The 22,568-nt window shown below is 34.4% G+C and overlaps 1 protein-coding gene across 2 annotated transcripts in view; it reads left to right on the top strand.

Moving 5' to 3' along the window:
- C5 (complement C5) overlaps positions 1 to 22,304 on the top strand; it is a 33,547-nt gene extending 11,243 nt beyond the window's left edge. For both annotated transcript variants that reach the window (XM_075055440.1, XM_075055439.1), the window contains 28 exons: positions 148 to 297; positions 1,201 to 1,330; positions 1,644 to 1,709; positions 2,290 to 2,490; positions 3,178 to 3,268; positions 3,705 to 3,781; positions 4,421 to 4,560; positions 5,239 to 5,460; positions 6,042 to 6,102; positions 6,706 to 6,795; positions 7,056 to 7,268; positions 7,418 to 7,493; positions 8,380 to 8,539; positions 9,012 to 9,107; positions 9,404 to 9,575; positions 10,445 to 10,650; positions 11,426 to 11,578; positions 11,946 to 12,008; positions 12,836 to 12,917; positions 13,568 to 13,619; positions 14,324 to 14,426; positions 15,154 to 15,228; positions 15,325 to 15,430; positions 15,631 to 15,717; positions 16,065 to 16,154; positions 16,702 to 16,785; positions 17,603 to 17,741; positions 18,020 to 22,304. In XM_075055440.1, coding sequence (XP_074911541.1) covers positions 148 to 297; positions 1,201 to 1,330; positions 1,644 to 1,709; positions 2,290 to 2,490; positions 3,178 to 3,268; positions 3,705 to 3,781; positions 4,421 to 4,560; positions 5,239 to 5,460; positions 6,042 to 6,102; positions 6,706 to 6,795; positions 7,056 to 7,268; positions 7,418 to 7,493; positions 8,380 to 8,539; positions 9,012 to 9,107; positions 9,404 to 9,575; positions 10,445 to 10,650; positions 11,426 to 11,578; positions 11,946 to 12,008; positions 12,836 to 12,917; positions 13,568 to 13,619; positions 14,324 to 14,426; positions 15,154 to 15,228; positions 15,325 to 15,430; positions 15,631 to 15,717; positions 16,065 to 16,154; positions 16,702 to 16,785; positions 17,603 to 17,741; positions 18,020 to 18,149 — 3,315 coding nt within the window. In that variant the 3' untranslated portion in view covers positions 18,150 to 22,304. The remainder of the gene's footprint in view (positions 1 to 147; positions 298 to 1,200; positions 1,331 to 1,643; positions 1,710 to 2,289; positions 2,491 to 3,177; positions 3,269 to 3,704; positions 3,782 to 4,420; positions 4,561 to 5,238; positions 5,461 to 6,041; positions 6,103 to 6,705; positions 6,796 to 7,055; positions 7,269 to 7,417; positions 7,494 to 8,379; positions 8,540 to 9,011; positions 9,108 to 9,403; positions 9,576 to 10,444; positions 10,651 to 11,425; positions 11,579 to 11,945; positions 12,009 to 12,835; positions 12,918 to 13,567; positions 13,620 to 14,323; positions 14,427 to 15,153; positions 15,229 to 15,324; positions 15,431 to 15,630; positions 15,718 to 16,064; positions 16,155 to 16,701; positions 16,786 to 17,602; positions 17,742 to 18,019) is intronic.
- Positions 22,305 to 22,568: the final 264 nt, after the last annotated feature.

The raw sequence follows: 22,568 nt of genomic DNA, 5'->3' as shown, positions 1-22,568 counted from the left end.
TTTGTGAGTGTGCATTCATTTTATGGTCAGACTTTAACTTGGGTTTACACAAGTTCTTTAACACTTCATTGAAGTGTCTGCCTTCAGATGGATTTATTTTGGAACAATGTGCTTTTAAAATTACTGATACTGATTTTCAATTTATAGATTAAGCTGCAATCAAGCAAAGAGATACTGAATCCAGCAGAAGTTGTATCGCTTAACATGAAAACACAATTCAATTCCTTTGTTGCTTTGTCATCTATTGACAAGGCTGTGTATGGAGTCACAGGAAGAGGAAAGAAAGCAATGGAAAAAGTTAAGTAGTAGCCACAAAGGAAAACCAAGTTGCTATTTGTTTCATGTTCATATTCAGATAGCTATTATGTGTCATGCATTCAGTAAGCCTGAAAATAGGCAGAAGAGCAATTCAATCCAGAATAAAAGTTGCTGGTTTAAATCTGACAGTTCAAAATTATAAAAATAATTAATTTACAATATTTTGGTTTCCGGTAAAAGTAAACTGTGGTTTTAAAGGCAGATCTGAACTGTATCATCAGAACCCTTCAGATTTGGCCAAAACCAGGTTGCGGTTTTAGAGAGCTGCTTGATCAGAGAGGCATGAAGACTACATTCTCCTTCCTAGTTCTTGCTATAATCTTTTCAGGTTGTATTTTCAAGGCATACTGGTAGAATGGTATGGCAACTGCTATTATGTTCAGTGGGTTATAGAGGTTTTCAGTCCTTGTAGAATTTTAGATATGTGTCTATGTAAGTAAAACCTACATAGCATGTCACTGAAAGAATTCCATTCCTATGATAAAACATGTCATTTTTTTAATTCTTCAGAACAGTCAGATACAAAATACATAGGAGAAGAATAGGAAAATACTTTTGCACCAGCCTTGAATCATTTGAATCTCTTTAATAGCACTATTGAATTGGTTTTAAACAAGCTAGTCCAAGTACCAGAACTGTTAAAACACATCAGTGAAGCATTCCACCTTGATTCGTCTGCATGACTCTAACTCCGATGTGGGCTACAAGAAAGTGGCTTTGTTGGTGCTGGTGCTTGAATTAGCTCAAATATTGCTCAATGGTATTTATCAGTGCGTTGTGAGGACATCTTCCAGACTCAAGTGGCCTTTCTACAAGTCTAACGCTTTCATTCATCATATGATATATTCCACATTTTAGTTAACTGATGTGTTTTTTCCTCAGATAATGCTACAGTTGGAAAAGAGTGACCTTGGGTGTGGTGCTGGAGGAGGACGGAACAACATTGATGTATTCCGCATGGCTGGGCTTACAGTTTTAACTAATGCAAATGCTGATGATTCAAATGAAGCAGGTATATTCCTTTGTTTTAAACATGAAATTGTGGCTTTTCTCTTCTGAAATATTCTGTCGTGACTCTCAGTTATTATGTTAGAACTTAAATTAATAAAGAGTGCATATACTAATGATTTTTGAGGGAGGAAAACATTATGACTTGTGGATCAGTTACTGTAATGGAAATGAAAATTATTTTGTGTAATTAAAATAGTAAACAGAAAAAGTCTCCCAAATTTGGAATGTGATTTTGTGGAATTATTTTTAAGTGGACTATGCTATTACAAAAAAGGTCAAGTTTTCTGTACTTATTTAATTTATTTTTTTAACAGGTGAAACTTGCAATGAAGTTTTAAGAACCAAACGGTCTGATTTCAAGGAGAAGATACTCAAAGAAGGTGTTAAAAAAAATCTTTCAAAGTATATAATTATGAAAAAAAATCACATCCATTAGAAAACAAGGATCTGAGTGTTTGCTTACTACTTTTAACTATTGTTATTAACTTAATGTAGTGGAGAGAGAGACATTTGACAAATATGGAAGATGACTTTAGAGAGGACCCCATTTATAAAGCCTCTTACCATATGCTGAATTTGAAGTTGACAAGATTTAAGTACACATTGAAAATACAGCATATGTTTAAGATCTTTACTTTTTCTGAAGAGACATACTACCGTATGGCAGTCTTTCCCAGTGACCACCTGCCAGGGACCAAGCCTGTCAGAAGAACTTTTGACTGTTAAATCTTAAAATGTAATACAATTGCTCTTATCTAACTTATATTTTTAATTCAGAATAGTGATGATTAAGTGTGTGTCACTAGCTTTTGAAAAATTACAAGTTTCTGTTCATCCTCAAATCTGTACCTTCACTGAAATTCTGCAAATTTAAAAAATAAATTCAATGTAACAAGTTACAATGCATTTGGAAATAAAAACTTCATCTCAAGGAAGGGAATTGTTTTACTATTATTTCAGCATCCAAATACGTACATCCAGAAATTCGAAAATGCTGCATGGCTGGAGTAAGAGCATATCCTGTCAGTGAGACTTGCAGTGACAGAGCTCAGCGAATTCGGAGTAATGCAAAGTGCATTTCTGCATTCAGAGATTGCTGTGAATTTGCAAACAAACTGCGGGAGAAAGAGCCTAATAAGCTTCTAATATTGGCAAGAATGCGTAAGTACAAGAGCTTTACCTCTTGTATGGTTATGTGGTGGAACACTTTCCAGCAGAATATGGGAGAATATGGGTAAATATAAAGGTGATGGCTTTGTTAATCTATTAACGCCTCTCTATTACCTGTCAGGGTTATTCCAGAAAGAATTTTATCGGTCTCCAAAGACCTTGGTTGTATACCCCTAAAGAGGGATAGGAGAGCAGTTCTTTATTCTGTTAAGAGCTATATTCTACTCACCCATATTTAGAACAAGCAGAACTGCAGTAAGAGAGCATCATTGCCTGTGAAGGCAATGCTAAACTTGAATGCTGAATTTGAATCCTTTGCCCGGGCCTGAAATAGCCAATGGGTAACATCTCGGGAAAGATCAGTGAGAGTGAAATTTCTTGTCTTCCATTCTCTCCCTATAGTTGTTTGATAACAGGTTAATCTGTCTGGATTTCGGACAGGTATTCACATGTGTAAAGAGATGAGGTGGGATTAACACAGACTTTTGATTGTGGGTATTCAGATACCTTTTTTTTTTTTTTTTTTTTTTTTTTTCTTGTATCAGGACTAACCTGAGGCAAGTAAGCAGAATACAGTATCACAAAAGAAAAAGATAATGATTTTGAAGCCTTTGGTGGAAGGCCGTTGGCAGGTGGTTTGGTTGAGGTTTTTTTACTTGCTTTATTTATGTTTTTCAGATTTTGAGGCCATCTTGGAACTGGATGAGGCAGAAGTTCGCAGCTACTTCCCTGAAAGCTGGTTATGGGAAGTTCACCAAGTTTCTCCAAGGTACTACTTTTCTCAAATTAGTTACCAACATTTGACTTAGTCATCAGTTTTATAGAAGGTAAATGCTAAAATTGAGGTTAAGTTGGGTAGCCTTAGCTGTACCTGAGATGTGTGCTAAAATGCAGTCTTATACAAACAATTCTTGCTGTGTTTCCCTCCATGCAGGATATGCTGTCTGGTGCCCAGATTGAGTCACTTTTCCTTTCACTTTTGACCTGCTAAACACCAGCTTCTGTGAAGTTGGCTAAAACCAAGTTTATTCAAACAAAAATCCAGAAGTCCTGTTTTCTAAATACACTCTTGTATTTTGTCTTACCTAAGTCTCTCTTAGATACAGGAGTTGCTCTGGGCATGTACTGTCTTTGTGTTGATTAGCTGTTGGTATTAACAGATGGCTATTGATAATGTATAAATGTACTAACTCTCCTAAACACAGGTCAAAGACTCTGTCTGTCACCTTGCCTGATTCACTGACTACCTGGGAAGTACAAGGTGTTGGCATTTCTGATAAAGGTAGGTACTGCAACCTAGTTAGATTGTTAGATAGAATTAGGGAGCTTTACTGTTCAAACTGTGCAGAACCTCTCATTGCAGTTGACACATACATTCTAAAATGTTCATTTTCTGGTTGATAGACGGGAAAAGAGAGCATCAAAATATATATTTTAGGGAAAGGAAGTTACTTCATTTCTTGTTATGTATGTAAGTGGCTGGGAAAACAAAGCTTATCTTGTGTTTGACAGTGGGCCATAATAAGTGACTAAGAAGAATATAAGAAAAAATAGTGAGTGACTCTTCCCTGGCACAACTTTACAGTGTCCTGGTCTCAATAGCTCAAGGACTTGAGGAGAGGAAGAAACAAATTTTCTGATATATATGGTAGTCCAAACAGGAAATTTGTTTCTCACTTTGGGAAGAAGGAGAAGAAGCCCAAAGGACTGGTATGTCAGCAAGTATGTGTGAAGAGGGAGACAGCAACTTGGAACAGGAAGCAAGAGCCTGGTCACTTTTTAAAAGCTTGGACAATTTCAAAGTACATATTGAAAAATGATAAGTCATCAGTAAAGGTGGCAAGAATGTGAAGACTTTTTTAGACTTGTTTATCAGAAGGATGGATAGAATAGTCTGTTTTTATGTTTTTAATTTTCTTAGGTATATGTGTTGCTACACCATTGGAAGTGCAAGTTGTAAAAGATATCTTCCTGAGTGTTTATGTTCCTTATTCTGTGGTGCGAGGAGAACAAATTGAGTTAAAAGGATCAGTTTATAACTATAGAGATGCTGCAATCAAGGTAACTTGTAGTCTTAATGAGTTCTACGGAGAGATTAACATAATAAACTAAAAAAACATTTCCCCTGCAAGTATCCAGTATAAACAGATCCTTGGATCACATTTCTCCAGTCCCTCAGCTAGTGTTATGTGTGCTCTGCATAACTATGTAACAATGAAAACCAATCATTAATTGTTTCATTTCCAGCCATTCCACTGATTACAATGTTGTCATGCTATTGCCTAGCAACTTGATAAAAAATGAAAGTTAAAATACAATTTTTCTATTCCAATTGATTGCACGCTGTCAAAAAGCGATGGGATTTTTTGAATGACCTGCTCCAGAGCTCACAGATTACATTGTCTAGGGATTTAATATAAAGGACTATTTTTAAGGAAATACATGAAACAGAAGTGCAAAATTATTACTGAAAAAATTTGAGTAAAGTATACAAAGCTGTATGTATGAAGCAGGTATGTATATGAAGGCTAGTATAGTGGTTCCCTGGTGTTGCTAATGAACATTGTTAGTGTGTCTCTAGTGCAAGTAATAGTCATTTCAAACTTACGTGCTCATTGTAAACAGAAAAGTAGTATTACAGTAATAGAATTCTCATTATAGTATTTCAGTGGCTTTAATATTTCTCTAGTGTTGTACCTGTCATGGAGGTGAAACATTTAAAGTCTTTCAACGTTTCAGTTCTGTGTTAAAATAGCAGCTGGAAATGGAATCTGTTCTTTTGGAGATTCTGCAACTACTGGATCAAGGATACCCAATTGTAATTTTAAGAATCTAGATGGTGCTTCTTCGTCACCGGTTACATTCAGAATACTTCCTTTGGAATTAGGTCTTCACACTATCAACTTTACATTGCTGACAGCCAGGAACAGTGAAACTGTAATTAAAACTTTACGTGTAATGGTAAGAAAAAAAAGGAAAATGTAGTGGTTTTGAATTTACTATTGATTCCGTCATAAGAAATAAAAATATATTAAATCAATATATAAATATTGCTATATTTTAATATTATCATAATCCAAAATTTCACAATATCATTGAATTCACTGAGGTGTATGCAGTGGAAAAATGCATGACTGAGTATTTGAGTATGCACATTTTAAAATCTTGATTATAAGAATTGTCAGAAAGATTACATATATAAATAGATTATAACTTAGTAAGCAAGGAGAATACTGTATTTGAAGTTATTTGGTTTGGATTTTCAACTGTTTAAGCATGCTTCACTGAAAGACACTTTTTTGTAATTTTATACTTTCCTAAGCTTTTATTTAAATCTTTTGTTGAATTTTCTCAAGAATTTTAGGAGATAGAACACTAGCTTAAATGTATGTAGAATGGATGTAGAACAGTTAAATAAACTCAACTACACAGAAGAATGTAGAAGGCAAAAATACTATGGTTTTAAACTGTTGTTTCAGCTAATATATTTGATTAAGCAAAAGTGTTTTCATTTTCTGCTTCTTTCCTCTTAATGATTTCAGCCAGAAGGCATTAAGAAAGAACTTCATGCAGGCTTCACTTTGGATCCACAGGGTGTTTATGGTAAGAGAATTGATCATACATGTTTTTACTTTGTTTATTTTTTCATATTCTTGATTCATGATGATCAAGTTTTCTGTAATGTGAAAAAATTGGCATTTCTTCTTCCTGAAATACTCTTCATATGTCCCTTTGAAGGATTTTCTGTCCTTTCATTGACTAACAAATCCATCTCAAAATAGCTAGTCTTTCAAAAAAAAAAACTTGGATTCATTTCTTAAAGGAACCTTTATATGTATCTTTTACTATGATACAATGCTAAGCTTTTCTCAGTGTGCTTGAAAACCAGTTGCTTTATCAGTGAAAATAGAATATGTTCTCATTTAACCAGAGATGAATCTGAAACCACAAAGTTTAGGTCCAGAGCAGATTTTTTTCTTAACCAAAAAGGCAAAGAAAGATTGAAGTGTTTGCATCTGTTCTTTTTCAAAGGTTGATATTGTTTGCATGTGCATTAGGGCATATTTCTAATTTTCAAGTTACCATTGGTAATTTTGTTCCTGACTTCTCAGATAGCTGTAACCTTTAAATCTAGCTATTACATCTGAATCGTCAATTAATTTAGATTGTGCCATATGATATATATATGTACATTTTCAATTATAGGTTCACTCAAGAGACGACAAGAATTTCGATACAAAGTCCCACTAAATCTGGTCCCTAAAACAAAAATTGATAGAAGTGTCAGTGTAAAAGGTAAGTTGAATTGAAACTTTTAGTCTACTGCATATGTACTTTCTGTACATGTTCTTTTTCTCCTATTTCACATTCCTTTGTTTAAATTTATCTGAATTTACTCCTAGGTTCTCCTTTTGATACAACATTTTGCAAACCGCCTTTTTGTGTAGAATTTTAAATACTTGATATAGAATGACATAAGTATCAGTCAGATTCTGCCCTTGGATTCACTTTCATGATCTCTTATTAAAATAAATTTTGGTTTTTATTTTCCACAGGGCATCTTATGGGTGAAGCGATTGCCACAATCCTCAGTCCTACTGGTATTGGTATTCTTACTAATCTGCCAAAGGGCAGTGCAGAGGCAGAGTTTATGAGTATTGCCCCAGTATTTTATGTGTTTCACTACTTGGAAGAGTCAAACAACTGGCATTTACTGGGTCCTGAAACCTTAACTTCAAGAACTCAAATGAGGAGGAAGATGAAAGAAGGTAGAAAAATATAGCTGCTTCTCTTGCTTCAGAGTTGTAGAGGTGCATAAACTTTGCTGAATGAGAAAGATAATATATCTGAGTGAGCAAATACAATTTTAATAGAAATCTCTTTTCATAACTTATTTTCTGCCTAATATATCCCATAGGAATTGTAAGCATCTTGTCATTCAGAAATTCTGACTTCTCATATAGCATGTGGAAGAATGGGCAAGCTAGCACATGGTGAGTTAAAAAGGTCTTTTGATTAAAATGGGTGGAAAAGGCTTGTTTCACCCCTTTGCTTTCATATTATAACTAATTTTTAAAGAGTCATACTTTCTAGTAAGCATGAGAGGTGAGCTTGGTGGTCAATTTAAATGGGGCTTACAACTTTGAACAGTATCTGATTCCTTGCTTTCACTTGCTAAATCTTTTGTTTATGTCCAATAGTTCACACCATTACAACCAAGTTGGGCCAATGGTTAGGAGCTGACATACCTGAGATAATTTGTAGGATTTTCACTCAGTTCTGAAACCTCTTCTTTGGGCTTGGGATTTTGCAAAAGAACTGTGTAGACCTTGGTTTCCTGCAGAAGTTATAAGCTCAGGCAAAGTCTGCACCCCAAGTTTGAAGAAGGAAAGCTAAGTACAGGGACGTGAGCAAGGGCAAAATAGACATACCTCTTGTAAACACAAATATGATATTTAAAGGCTATCAAACAGGAGAGGTAGTACTGTTCATGGAAAACAGAATCTGCCTTTGAAAATTAGGCAAAATACATAGTCACTGTCTTGCTTTTCGGAATGGCAAATGCAGCTGGCTTACAGAAGGAAGGAATAAGATGCTTCAAAGACATCTTCCTTAAGTTCTCTGCATATGAAAAAGTAATCTTTTAGGGATGTAATGAGTTCATATCCTTAAACGTAAAAATTGATCATAGGCCAAAATTATTTGAGTAATTATTGCCCATTTGTTAAGTTAAATTTAAAATTCATCTGCAGTATTTCTTTGAACTGTGGGAGTGTGTAGTTTACCTAAATTATAAATAGTGCAAATTTGTGTCTAACCTCTAGCAATGTGGTAGTAGCTCCTAATCAAAACAAATACAATGTTTGATTTCCTTGGCAGGTTGACAGCTTTTGCTTTAAGGATTTTTGGACAAGTTCATCAATATATAAATCTTGATCAAATTTCTGTTTGTAATTCACTTCTGTGGTTGATTGATAGCTGTCAAATGCCAGATGGATCATTCAGTGAATTTTCAAATTACCAACCAGTGAAACTACAGGTATGAAAACCAAACGTTTTCTGTGCATATACAGTAAAAACTGAAGTCACCAGGAGGTAATGTGTTCTAGGAATGCAAGATATTTTGGGCTGCATTTCACCAGAATACCTATTCAAGAGAGTTTTACTAGATTTGCCTTTTTCTAAATTCATTTAAAGAGCACTATCTTGCAAACCTTTCTGTTTTCCTGCTAAAAGTAGCTGCTTGCCACTTCTTAATATTTAGAAAAAAATTATGTAGGTTGATTTTACAATATAATAGTCCTGGCTTGCCAGTAACTTTATGTATTTTGGTCTCTTTTTTACAAATAAGCTATTACCTTCAAAAGAGACAACATATTTTTCCAGTTAAACCAAACTGATATTTCATACAGGAATTTCTATTTGTTTTCTCACCTAAACTGTAGAAAGTTCTATTTATTCAAATTAACTGTTGTTTCTATTTAATTATATTTACATATTTGATTTTGTAGGGTACATTACCTAGAGAAGGTAAAGAAAAATCTTTGTATCTCACAGCATTTTCTGTTATTGGAATTGAGAAGTCAATTAAAATGTGTCCTACTCAGGTAAATAATATTTTTAGTTCTGCCAGCGGTCATGTTCTAGGATTCTAATTTCTTCCATTTTCTTTAACATTTGTTCAAAGAAATCAAGAGGCTATTTTCAATTTCAAAGATTAAGATTTATTTGTTTTGTTAGTCTTTGTTTTCAAAATCAGTAAAAAAACAATAATGAAATTCTGGATCACTTTATTCTAAGATATATTGTAGAAGAAATTATATATACCTATATTGTCTTGACAGATGTGTTTCTTTAAAAATAAGTCTAATAGATGTAAGCTGTAGCCTGTTCATCTTTTCAGAAAATCCATGATGCTAAAAATAAAGCAGGAGATTATTTGATGAAAAATGTGTTGTCTGCTCAGAGCCCCTTTACTATGGCAATAACTGCCTATGCTTTATCTCTTGTGGATTCGAACCATCAATCTGCACGATCAGCATTCTCTGCACTGAAGAAGGAAGCATCTGTCATAGGTATTGTTAAATTCTCTCAGTGTCTGTACTGTAGTCGGCTCTCAGGTAGGCTGTTCTTTTAGTATTTTTTAATTCTCTAATGTGATGACACTACTTGAAGAGTGAATTTCAGTGATGTTTGCTTTGGCGTAAGTGAATTTTTAGTCTTGTGTGGCCTAGTATTTCTGCTAGGATGAACGCTGCTTTCAGCTTTTCAACAGCGCAATTTCATTAGCAGCATGCAAGTCAGCTAGGCGTCTGTCATTCCCCGTTGTATCCCATTTGTTCTATCTGTAGGCTTTCCTTTTATGTATGTGTCCATAGTAGATTACTTTTGTCTGCCTTCTCATCCTTATGACATGTCCACACTCTTCCTTGGCTCAAGAACGGAACTTTTCATAATATCTGCCGCTGCCCTGACTTTTGTTGTGTTCGGTTTCCTTCTTAATTTCTCACTGGTTGATGAGGGACTTTGTAGTCTCTTGTGAATGCTGTTCCTTTTTAGTCTGTTTTGTCACAGGCAAGGGACTTGGTCTGTTCTCTGCTGAGTAGTGATTTCTACTGGAGTAGAAAAGCTTTGTCCTGCCTAGTGAAAGTGGCTTTAAAGCAAAATAAGTTTAAAATCTGTATTTTACTTGTTTGGCCACTCTGTCACTGTTCAGGACCAGCAATATTCAGATATCTATCAGATGCTTTGGATCAGGTCTGTTTATCATAAGTTTCTAGTATAAATGTCAGACTTAAAGAGAAGTATATCTTCATCTCCTGTTAAATGCAGAGTGAGTTCCTCCTTTTCTTCTTGACCTGAGTAGGAAATACTTCACCTTGTGTAGTCTGGAGAGAGCTGTTGCTATGTTTCAGTCTGAAATCTTCCCTTTATACTTTTGTAGGTGACCCTCCTATTTATCGTTTTTGGAAAGATACTTTCAAAACACTAGACCAACACACTCCCAACTCTGTTACTGCACAAATGGTTGAAACCACAGCATATGCCTTGCTTACTACTTTGCTAAGAGGGGAGAAAGACTATGCTAATCCAATCATCAAATGGTTGTCTGAAGAACAAAGATATGGTGGAGGATTTTATTCAACTCAGGTGAGCTTTTAAATATTTCATTCTCATTCCTCAAGTACCAAAATCTGAGATGTCTTAAGAGAGCAATATCATTAGATGACCACGTTGACAACTTCAGTGTCCTATGTATGGGATTAGTATCAAATTACTTTTGTCATGATATTCTTTGTCTCTGGGAGATACTTCTTTTCATGAAGTTTATTATAAATAGAAATTTGCAAGCTGATTCCACTGGCTTCAGATCTGCTGAAGGAAAAGAATCATAGGAGGAAAACTGTTTTCCCAAGTTTTTTATAAACCAGAATATTTCATGACATGATGTTTGTTCTTGTTTTCCACAAAATTGGAACACAGTGTAAGAAGGTATGCGTTTTTTCATTGTAAAAGCTATGTTAGTGTGCATGAATAGACTAAAAGTCAAGTGAAAGTTGCCAGATTTCTAATACACTACAAATAGTCATACATCTAGAATATTCCAATTCATGCAACCTCCCTTTTCTAAAATTATTAAAAATCGATGAAGAAGCTGATGTGTGCTGTGTTTGTTTATTGCTGTTTGCTTGCTTCTTTTTTAGAAATTGCATGCATTTCTTTAAAATGCACAAATACGTCTATAGTGTTAAATATGTTACCACCATGTTAAGTGTACTTGCTGAGACACTGCTAAGCTATTTAGCTAGTAATGGTTACCATTATTTGTAATTATGTTTAAGTGGCAGTAAATAAATTGCTTTGTAATACATTTTCACTTCTTTTTAATTTCTGGAATTAATTCTTTATAATTGATTTTTGGCAGGACACAATTAATGCCCTTGAGGCCTTGACTGAATATTCCCTTCTTGTCAAACGGCTTTATTTGGACATGAATGTTAAGGTAGCATACAAAAACTATGGAGACCTTCATGTATTTAAACTGACAGAAGATAATTTCGTGGGAAGAACTGTGACTGTGAGTGAATAGTATCGCCTTTGAAAAGTGAAAGCAGTATTCTTAGCAACTTGTTAAATAATTATTTGAACTTTGAAATTGCTACTAAAGTAGCTTTTTCTCTTAATAAACTGGTAGTAATTTAGTATAGCAAATGTGTAAGGACTTTGCTTATCTGCTAAATTTCATACATTTGAATATTCATTTAAATTTAATATCTCTGCTTGTTCCTATGAAGGTTTTTTGTTGTTGTTGAATTTTGTAGCATCGGGCCTTAATACGTATTTAAAATGTAGAAAAGACAAGCAGGTTTTCTGACCTTAATTGTTGTTAATAGCACTATCTTTATTATTACCTTACAACTTTTTGTTTGACATCAATCCTTTAGGTACCTTTGAATGATGACATATATGTAAGCACTGGAAGCAGCACTGGCATAGCTACAGTAAATGTAAGCCTGCAACCAATTTTTTAAAATGGAATCTCTGGTTTGTTAATATCAGCATTGAAAAAGAAACTGAAATTTCTCATAAACTGTTCCATTTGTTGCTCTTACCTTTACACTGAAGTGATGGATGTCATTATGGCTATATTTTAGATGAAGTACAAGCCATTATATGACTCTATGGCTAATGAGAGAGAAGTTGGGAAGTTTCTTCCTTTTCATCAGAGGTTTTCTGTTCCATAAATCTAAATAGATGATCAGCTTAGTTTTAATGCTCATCAATTGTTACTGTCTCTTTGGCTTAGACAGCCAAATGGGGAAGATCCAAATTAGTGATCAATTTTGAGAAATTGCTCAGTTCTCTGTTATTCTGGTGTTTACTCTTAGTTTGTTTAGCAATGTCATTGAAAAACTGTTTTCTTGCAATATTTAAAGGAATACATTTTGTGTGCCTAAATATTAAGCTATTGCCATGATATATTTTCTTCTAATCTTTCGTAGCCTCTTCTAGCATCAAACTTAGTAACATCTGAAATGTACATATTCTTGTGTAGTAATATTTATATTCATAAAATATCAGAAGTTGTTTGGATAATATTTTTAGTCTTGTAAATATAACCAGCAAGAGCGGTGTGGTTTTGCTCAAGAATTCCCCATTTCTTTGTGCTGATCATTTATTTACTCTGCTTTGCATCCATCAAAACTAATCATGCTGTACGGAATTGTTTTTACTGGTAGTATATTCTTCATGTTATGAGTTTTCACAGTTTTATGCCAGTTGTGAGGATTGGTTACTGCTTCTTTTCTGTGTTAATTTATTTGTACGTGTGTAGGTGAGGACAGTATATAATGCAATCGGTACTTCTGAAGAGTCGTGTAACTTTGAATTGAAGATTGTTCCAAAGAGAGATGATGGTAAAGGGTTAATATGGTTTTAAATTTTACTACTTAGGTCAGTGCAAGGGAGGGAGGAAAAAAAGCTTAATTTGTTTAACAAAGTGTTTCTTATTAAGAAAGAAACTGTAATAAATTCTGCCACCTTCTAGATGCAAATCCGGAAAAGAAATTGCTAGGAGCCTTTTTAGCCCTTCTTGAAACTATCACCTTCTTGTGAATAGAATTAATTTTTAATATATTTCTGGTAGGTGCACTTTTGCTCATTTATGGAAGAGGTTTTGCAGTTGGGGGAGTGAGGAACACAAACTTCAGGCAGAAGAAAGAAATATGATGGGGGATGAGGGGGTTTACAGTGAGTTCTACAAGGTACTGAGAGTTCTAGTCCAGTTACAACAGGGTTTATAACCACATTCTGAGCTTTTGTCATGAAGTAGTTGTAATTCGTAAGTACACAATAAACTACATTAAGCATTAAAGCTGTCATTTTACCTGAATTATAAAAGTATAATGCTACTTGTTTGTGGCTAGACAGTGAGTTCCTATAAAAATAGCCACCAAAACAATTTAAAGAATTATCTTTCAATTATGAAAATGCTTTATGAGAATTTTGGATTGCTGCTTCTGAAGAGTTATAAAATGACTTATTTGACTCTACTTGATGTGAAAAGGTTACAGAAAAGAAGAGGGTGAGCTACTTGGGCGCTTAGAGGCATGTGCAAAGTAAGTACAGCTGGTGGGGTTTTTGTTTGGTTAGTTGCTTTTTTTTTTTCCCCCGGTGATTGAGCCAGTGTTCTGCATTTAAAGGTTTCATTTAACTAAATGCTGGTTCTAAATGTCCTGGATTTCCTAACATTCAACACTCCTCCTTGCAAAGGTGGAATCCCAGCTGACACATTAAGGAATTGGAGCAGTGCTAAGCAAATGCACTGTGGGTCTGCATATGCATTACAAAATTAACCTAAGAATGTTACAAAGGCTTTCTGGTCTTTTGGTTTTTCTCAGTTTTTGTTTTAATATTACATTAACTGACATTTCTATTTATTTTCTTGTATTTTTTAAGAGATTAAAATGTTTTTGTTTGTTAATAATTGCATCTGGTCTTCTGATCTTCTTTTCTGCCTGTTTCTTCACTTTTATGTATGTGTATAAACAGAATTAGAGCCAAAGGTCATGATCTCTTTGGGAGGGAGTTTTTCTTTAGGTTATATATGGCTTCTCCTGGAACATAAGTATTAAGAGAAGCTTCTTTATGCATGAGATTGGCATAATTATGAAGTTATTCATCTGGACTATTTTGCTGCATTATAGGTTTACTGTGGACTAAATGTTGATAGAATTTTCCTTAGGTTTTTCTGGGATCCCATTGGATAATTTCTTTTTAATTTCAGTGGTGTTTAACTAATGTTATTTTTAATCTATTCTAGGTACAGGCCCAGCGTGAGAGAGCCACAGTCAGGGTCTGCTCATGCTGTGATGGACATAGGTTTGGTTAGTGGATTGGAAGCAAATACAGAAGACTTATCTACTGTAAGTATTAGAGAATTTTTTTCTTTAACTGAAGTTTTTTTGACAGAACTATAATATTTACTGGTTTTCATCTTTTTCTGTTAGAGTAGTTGTGCAGATTTCTATAATTATATCCTCATTACTTCTAAACACTTCTATTACTAATGAGAATAATCTACTTAAGTCTGTATTATGGATTTTTGATAGGGTCAGAAGCTAGACGTCTAATTAAAGTTTGACATCTAGGCTCCCTCTTGTTAGTGGAGAGACAAGATCGGATAGAGAGTGGTTGTCATCTGTGTTAGTGTAGTGTGGATCAACTCTGGAGATGCTGTATGTGCTAACTGTAAAGGGAACACTGTTAGTATGCACACCTAACTATAAGTTGGCTAAGTTTGTGAACTGAATCTTAGCTGTAGTGCTTGTGTTCAGCTCTTATTGACAAGCATACCAGTTTTAGTTAAAGGCAGTTAGAGTTACACTTACAGGATACTCTACAGGGACTCGAGTATTCTTTTAGTTATAATTAGCTCTTTAATTCTTTATTATCTTCATATGATGAGTAAAAGAATAAATTCCTTAAAACAAAAAAAACCAAGTAAGAGTATGAGCACTATAAAGAGGTCCTAAAATAAGGGGTTTTTTACATCTCAGAATTATGTTAAAGCTACTGATTACAAAACCTTCAAGATCACCCAAAAATGTTTAATTTGTATAGAAGATTTTTCTCTGTTTTCCTCCCCTACAGCTTGCAAGTGGAGTTGATCAGCTGATAGCAGATTATGAGATAAAAGATGGGCATGTTATTCTGCAGATAGACTCTGTATGTTACCCTTTTCATAACTGTAAGCACTACTATAACTCTTTGGAATAATCTTGTTTCTTTTAGAGCTCCTTAATTCATACGTCTTTCAAATAGGTGCCAGCTAATAATTTTCTCTGTGTTGAGTTCCGAATAAGTGAGCTTTTCCGGGTTGGAATGCTAAATCCTGCCACATTCACTGTATATGAATATCATGCACCAGGTATGTGTTCCATGTCTTCAAATTCATGGCTGTCTCTTAACTCTTTATTCCTCCTTAAAGACTACACTTTTTCTTCTTCGACAGCTTTTTAATCCTTGTTATTTTAAGCTCAGGTAACTGTTGTCTCACGGAGTTTCAGTGCTGACTTCTTGGACTTTGATTTTCTATATGTATTCATTATTTCTTTTTGGATCTTCTAGATAAAAGGTGCACTATATTTTATAACCCCTATGGAAATGAAAAACTTGTAAGATTGTGTGAAGGAGATGAATGCAAATGCATGGAAGGTAAACTTTTTTTAAGATGCTTTCCCATTTCACTTGGGAAAATGCAGTGTAGTGCTTTGGACAAACCCTCACTAAACACAAGGGAAAAAATCCTCATAAAACCACAGCTGTTGTCCTCTCCAAATTTTACATTAAAAAAAAAAAAAATTTAAAAAAACGTGTGCAGTATGATCATGGATGAGGGTGTTATTTTGTATTTTAAATATTCATTGTTCCAGCATGCAATCCCATAATTACGGTGTTTCTCAGTTACAGTAGATTATTCCAAACAGGTAGGTTCATGATGTTTTATTTGAGGACATGTGACGACATTGTCTTAACACTGGCATTTTTCTTTCTCAATGTAGCTGAGTGTAGTAAAGTACAGGAGAGGCTAGATTGGTCAATAACTGCCGACACCAGGAGAGAAGCTGCATGCCAGAATGATATTGCATATGGTAATATTTGAATTGTCATTACCTATTTCACAAGCTCTGACTGAAATGTTTACTTGTTTACTACTGCTGCAAAACATTTTGTTCCAATTAGATCTTTAGTGATTAAATTCAGTAGGCTTGACAGTGGCATACAGTATATGAAGGTGACATATTGGAGCAGAGAAGACTAACTGCTGCCCATACCCTCTGCTGGAATAAAAGTCACATAACCAGAGTTAGTGCACCAGTGAGCCTGATCTGATGAATTCTGCTAATAAGCACAGTGTTTCTCTTGCTTGGTACTGATCTAACATGATCATATGACTTTGGGATCAGAGGAAGTTGTGGGGCATCAGATGAGAGCATGGGTAGAGCTTTCATTAGATTAGAGCATGGGTAGAACTTTTTTATGTTTCTTAGCCCTACAGTGTATAGCTATAGCCATCATTTTCCCAGAAATTAGTATTGTAAAGGGACATTATATTCTTCATATGAGCTTCTGCAAGACATTTAGTATGTATTGCAGGAACAAAGAATAACAAAAAGTTTGGTTTGTGTTGTTCTGCAGTTTATAAAGTGAACATTTTATCTCGCAGTGAAGAAGGTTATTTTGTAAAGTATTCTGCAACTCTTCTGGACCTCTATAAAAGAGGTGAGTGTCCTGTTCTTAATCCATTTAGTGATTTATTTAGAGTAAAAGCTGTCTGGTTGAGACCACTGAAGCAGCTGGCAAAAATCAGCAGTCAAACCTAGTCATTTCATGAGAGTAGAAAACCATAGTCTCAAATACAGCCTTTGAGAATGCTTTTGTGCCCTGAGAAGGGCAGTCTTTGTTTGATGTTTTTAAACAGCTTTTCTGTATTATAGCTGTTGTTAACAAACCTAAACTGTAATCAGTTAAATGTCTTTTATGTGACAAAACAAGGTGAACATATTCCATAATCAATTAATAGAGTTGTGAGCTGTTGTTTAAATGTCTCATTCATTCCATGCACTCCCTTACTGTATATACAATGATTGAAGTGGGGTAGTATGCAAGGATAGGCTATGCCTTAACTTTTCTCAGATTCTGTAGCTTGGGCATGTTTCCACTTGTGGGAGAAAGGACTTTAGAATTGTTCATGGACACTCACTGTCTTACCTTCGGGAGAGGCAGCTGCTCATAGGTCCTGCAGAACTGAAGCTGATAATCACTCATTTTTCCTGAGTTTAAGCACCCAATATGCCCTTATAATTACTATAATAGAAAATTATTTAATGTTCACGAGGCTTATTTACCATTCAGATTTAATTTTAAAAAATCTTTTGAAAGAAATATGTTTTATATCATCAAATTTTCCTGTTATAACTAGTGGCAAATAGATCCCTTGGCTGTGTTGTTCTGTAGAACATTTTGGTATTTTCTGTCTAATATATGAATTACTGGAAATTCTTTGTGAAATTTTCCAATTCTTGACATTCTACTTCAGGGCAGGCTTTTGCTCAAAAAAATAATGAAATAACCTTTGTTAAAAAGAAGACCTGTACAGATGTTGAACTGAGCCCAGGAGAGCAGTATTTGATCATGGGAAAAGAAGCCTTAAAGATAAACATTGGTTACCATTTCAAGTAAGTAATTTACCATCAGAATATGCAGAGATTTAATCTTGAAGTGTGCTGTGAAGTGGCAAGTGTTTGTATGTAATAATTCTTACGTAATACATAATTGATTTAATTTTTTAAGTATTAGTTCGACCAATAGTTACACAATTTGTTTTCAGATGCATACATTTAAAACAGGATTATGAACACAAAGCAAGCAATTTCATACTGTAATTTTTTTTTCTGTTTGACGTTTTCCTCCCCAGATCTTAGCAGCAAATGATTGTTTTCTGTTGTCTTCTTAGATTCCAGTACCCTTTGGACTCCAGCACTTGGATTGAGTGGTGGCCTTCAAATGCAGCATGTACATTTTGTCAGGAGTTTTTAAATATAATGGAAGACTTTGCTGAAGATCTCATCATCAGTGGCTGTTGATTTACTTGGAGAAATTTTAAATTAAAAATAGAGATCAAATCTCATATAAAAAAAAAATCCTCACCTGTTTAGTAATTCTTTCCTGAACTTAACATTCATTAATAGTTCATCTTGAAAAATGGTGTTTGCTTGTATGTCATAGCCACGTTCTTGTAACACAGTCATGTTGAAAGTATGATTTTTAAGTTTGGAGGGGAGAATAACGCAGAATACTGCAAAGACATTTGAAGTAAGATGAAATGGATCAACTGTAAAAACAAACATGGAAAGTACTGTCTTGTGCCAGAATAACACTTAGAAGCATTAAAATCTGATGTCTTATTAAAATATAACCCTTCCTTCATTTAAAAAAAAAAAAAGGGAAAAATAAAATTGTTTATCAAATAATTTTGTTACAACTTTAATTTCCAAGCAAATTTAAAAAAATAAATAAAAATCTATCTAACCTAGCACAATAGCATCCAAGTATTTAGGACAAAAACCTTACTGCAGTCCCAGTTCCTTTATAGTGACTATTTTAAATGTTCAGTTTCCCACTTCATTAAAGTACTGTAGTATAAGAATGATGGAAGACAACTCCTAAAGTTATTTTAGATTATGTCAAGAGCCATACTGAAGCCAGGTACTCCTGACCCTATTGTGCTGCTTTAGTTCCCTTAGACCTGCAGATGATGAAATCTTGCGCTTTTTACCGAAGCTAGTATCCAGGCATTTATTTTAACATGTTGAGTGGAATTTTTCATTCAACATGTGGTTGGAGTAATAGATTTTTAAATTAAACAGTCCTGAAGATTTACTAAGTTTTAATAAATTAGTTTCTACCAGTCCCTGTCTGAAATGCAAAAATTTACTTTAACACTGTACTGAAACACTGCAAGGTGTCTCAAACAAACAATACCCAGCCTCTGCAATGGAAATGAAACACACTGGAAACTTCCAGTTCATATTCTATAGGTTGAAACTGTTACAGGCAACTTAACTCTTTACTTTTTATAAATAAATAAACTGAAATTATGATGTTAAAAAACAGTCAGGAAGACCGTAACTGTACCTGGCAACACTTCAGTTATGAAGTGATGCTTGTATTTGTTGAAGATACACTCATTTGCAAAGCATTTTGGCATGGAAAGTTCTCCAGCTAAATAAAACATTCAATAAGAAGCTTTTAAAAATTTTATTTGTGTATGAAAGAGAGAATTTTCATTACAAGTTTGTTGAACCTGCACAGGCAGTTATTATTTGTGAAGTGGCAGTAGTATATTCAGAAGATTAATAGTGTTTTCTAAGGATTTTTTTTGAGAAGAGCCAACAAAATGATTTGAACATGCCATGACAGTTTGAGACAAAAAGCATTTTTCTGAAGTGCTGCATAGGTATGCTCCAAAAAGCAAAGCTATTTTTCATAAAAACCTTGCTATTTTACAAATAATGAAGTCACACAACTTTCCACTCATCTCAAACTTGGGAAGATCTTAAGGGGCGTGTTAGTTTACTTAAGCATTTTTTTGCAAAGTCTGTTATGTATGTTAAAACGAGTTGGGCAGTCTGCTACCTTGTCTTCCTGCTTATGTTAGATAAGAGTGCTAATTGTTTTGCTTATATGTCATCTTCAAATCAGGCCTGTTATGATGAAAAAATTAATGTGCTCCTGCTTTATAAGAGGTATTTTTTAATTAATACCAATATTCAGAATATAATAACTATTTTGTAATTTGCATGTTCACAAAGGTGGAACTGCCTGTGATGTATTTCTCTGCAAAACCATTATCAAGAAAATGTCATCTTTTCTTGATTTTTAGATATCAAGAGTAGAAATTATACCCTCTTGCAGCTGATTCAGTCTCTTAATAATATGAGAAAAATCCCCTTACACTAATGTAAATGTTGTTAGTCTAAGGTTAAAAGAAGGCACTGTTAAACCAAGTATTAAAAAGAAAATAGTCATGCTACTACAATGAAAAAACAAGCATGTGATACAGGGGAATCCCACTTTGAGAGAGATTAAACCTAGTGTTTCCCCTTGCTGATGATGTGCTAAGAATTTCAATCGTTAACCAGTTTGGTAAGTCCTCTTTCCAGACATTGTTAATTATTATTTGTTATATGAGATAGTTCAGCCAATTTTAAATACTTCTGATGTTCTTGCATTTGGTGTTTCTTCTGATAGATAGTGTTGGTATGTCATCCACCCGTGTAGAGAAAATAGACTGTTTTAAAACTAGTAGTATGTTTCTCACCACTTGTATTTTAGAAGGACCATGTTTTGGATATTAACCCTGCAGTCCTGGTAAAAAATGTTTGAACAATCGTGATAGTAAATAACAATAGCATAACTTAAATTATAATAATATTCAGAACTCATGTGGAATTATATTTTGTTAGTGTTCTTAATGGAACAGACTTTATTGTTAAAGAAAGCCTAGCTATGTCCATGGCATCGTATCATGCATAAAAGCTTGCTTTCCAGATAGATAATGCTTTTTGCCCTTAATTTTTATAATGTGCTGCTTTATTTTTGAAGATTCTTTTGCCAGGAGAAATTACTCCCCTTTTTATTTAGGCATGAGTGTTTATTACTGTATATGAAGGACTATACACAGCTCTTGAAACACTCCCAGTTTTCCATTGTGACAGAAACAGCAGAGGGAGCACAAGAATATCATTTTCATATAGGTCCTATAAATATTAGTACTTTACTCCCCTCCCTGTCCTCCAAAAAACCACAACCTTTTAAAAAACGTTTTTCAAAAGTTCAGCTACAGAAAATGCTGCACTAATTTCTTAGTGGATGGGAAAAATAAGTATTTTCATGTGTAGTGCCATAATACTAGTTTCATGTCTGCTGGCAAAATTTTCTTCATAAGCCAAATTATTTGACAAAGAAATTCCCCTGCAAGGCAGTAACCACCCCACAATCTCTGAGATTCTTGGACAAATTTTAGATTTACCAGAGATGGTATCGTAGTCAGGGCTGTGTGATAAAAGTATGGGCAGAGGATGCAAAGTCTTTTCTGATCAGTGTAGAGTTCTGAGCATGAGAGAGGCTGCAAGCAGCGATACAACCAACGGGTCAGGGTGCAGTACTCATTTTAAGAAATCACATAATTACCCCATTTCTGCCCATGGAGAAATGTGATATTTGAGAACTTGGAATGGAAAATGTACTTAAGTGCTGCTTCCTGGCTTTTACAGAGATAATGTAGTTTAAATGCAGCTTAAAATCATTGAAATAAGGGAATTCAGCCTAATAAAGCCCTCCTTTTCTTGAATTAACCCAGGCATTTTCTGGCAAGTGCATCATGTACCTGGTAGCATGTAGTGAGTGACACTTACGCTACAAGTTAAAATATGCAATATGAAACAGAAGACATTTTCATTTTAGAATTTCCTGGAGTTTGTGATTTTAGTATAGACACTTGATATTTCAGCAGACTTGGTTACTTGGTTTAATTTTATACAGTCAGCTCGCTTCAAAGCTTCTTACCAATGTGTACATTGTGCTGACAATGACATTGTGAGTTTCTCAAAATTCTTAGTCTTGCAGTAAAAGACATTGATCTAGAAGCACAAGTATGGATGCTTAATGTAATTCCTTGGTGTGAAGAAATCTTGCAATGCTAAAAAGTATTGGTAGCAAAATATGTGCAGTAGCAGCCCAGAGAAACAACATGTAAACTAATAAAACCTGTATGAAATAGATATGAGGCACAGAAATTAGGGAAATGAAAAACAAGAAAACAAAATCTAGAACCACAGAAGGGCAACCTGTTTCTAAATTCATGAGAGTTAACCATAGTAGGTTTTGGTTTGCAATGCTGTCTTTTCACTCTTAAACTCTTCTGTCTTGAAATCTCTACTCATGTCAACCTGTAGCACTGGAGGAGGATTTACTGAAACGAGATTTCTGATGCAGCTTCTCCTGAGGCTCTGTTTTTAGGGCAATGTATAGAATGATGCCTATTAGAGAATACCAGTTATTGCTTTTTTTTTCTCTTTCCTCTTAATTTGGTTCATGTCTTCACAATTCAAATTTATATGGTTTGGGAATGAACCAATTATTTTTCCAGTCTTCTCATTGGTTTGGTTAGGTAAATTCTTACTGCAGTCCTTAAATTTTTGATCTGCATTTAAGTATGCTATTAGTGCATGTTGATTAACTGGCAGTTTATTTTAGTGTATGCCCAGTGCTAAATCTTTTTCTTCCCCCCCCCCCCCCCGGATTATCTTAACATCTACAGTTTAACTACATGTATAACAGCAGAAAACAGCAATGGCTTTAGACTAAGGTTTTTGGCTTCTCTTCATAAGAGAATATACTACAGCACCTAGGTGTTTGGAAGATCCGGTGTTAAGCATCAGTGCATAAGCTATGAATAGTTCACATGCTTCTGAAGAACCTATGGAAAAGTACACGAGTAA

The sequence above is a fragment of the Buteo buteo genome, chromosome 23 (genome assembly GCF_964188355.1).
Source record: "Buteo buteo chromosome 23, bButBut1.hap1.1, whole genome shotgun sequence".
In the NCBI taxonomy this organism is placed as follows: Eukaryota; Metazoa; Chordata; class Aves; order Accipitriformes; family Accipitridae; genus Buteo; species Buteo buteo.
The sequence above is the reverse complement of the archived record's forward strand: the minus strand, read 5'-3'. Positions and strand labels throughout refer to the sequence as shown.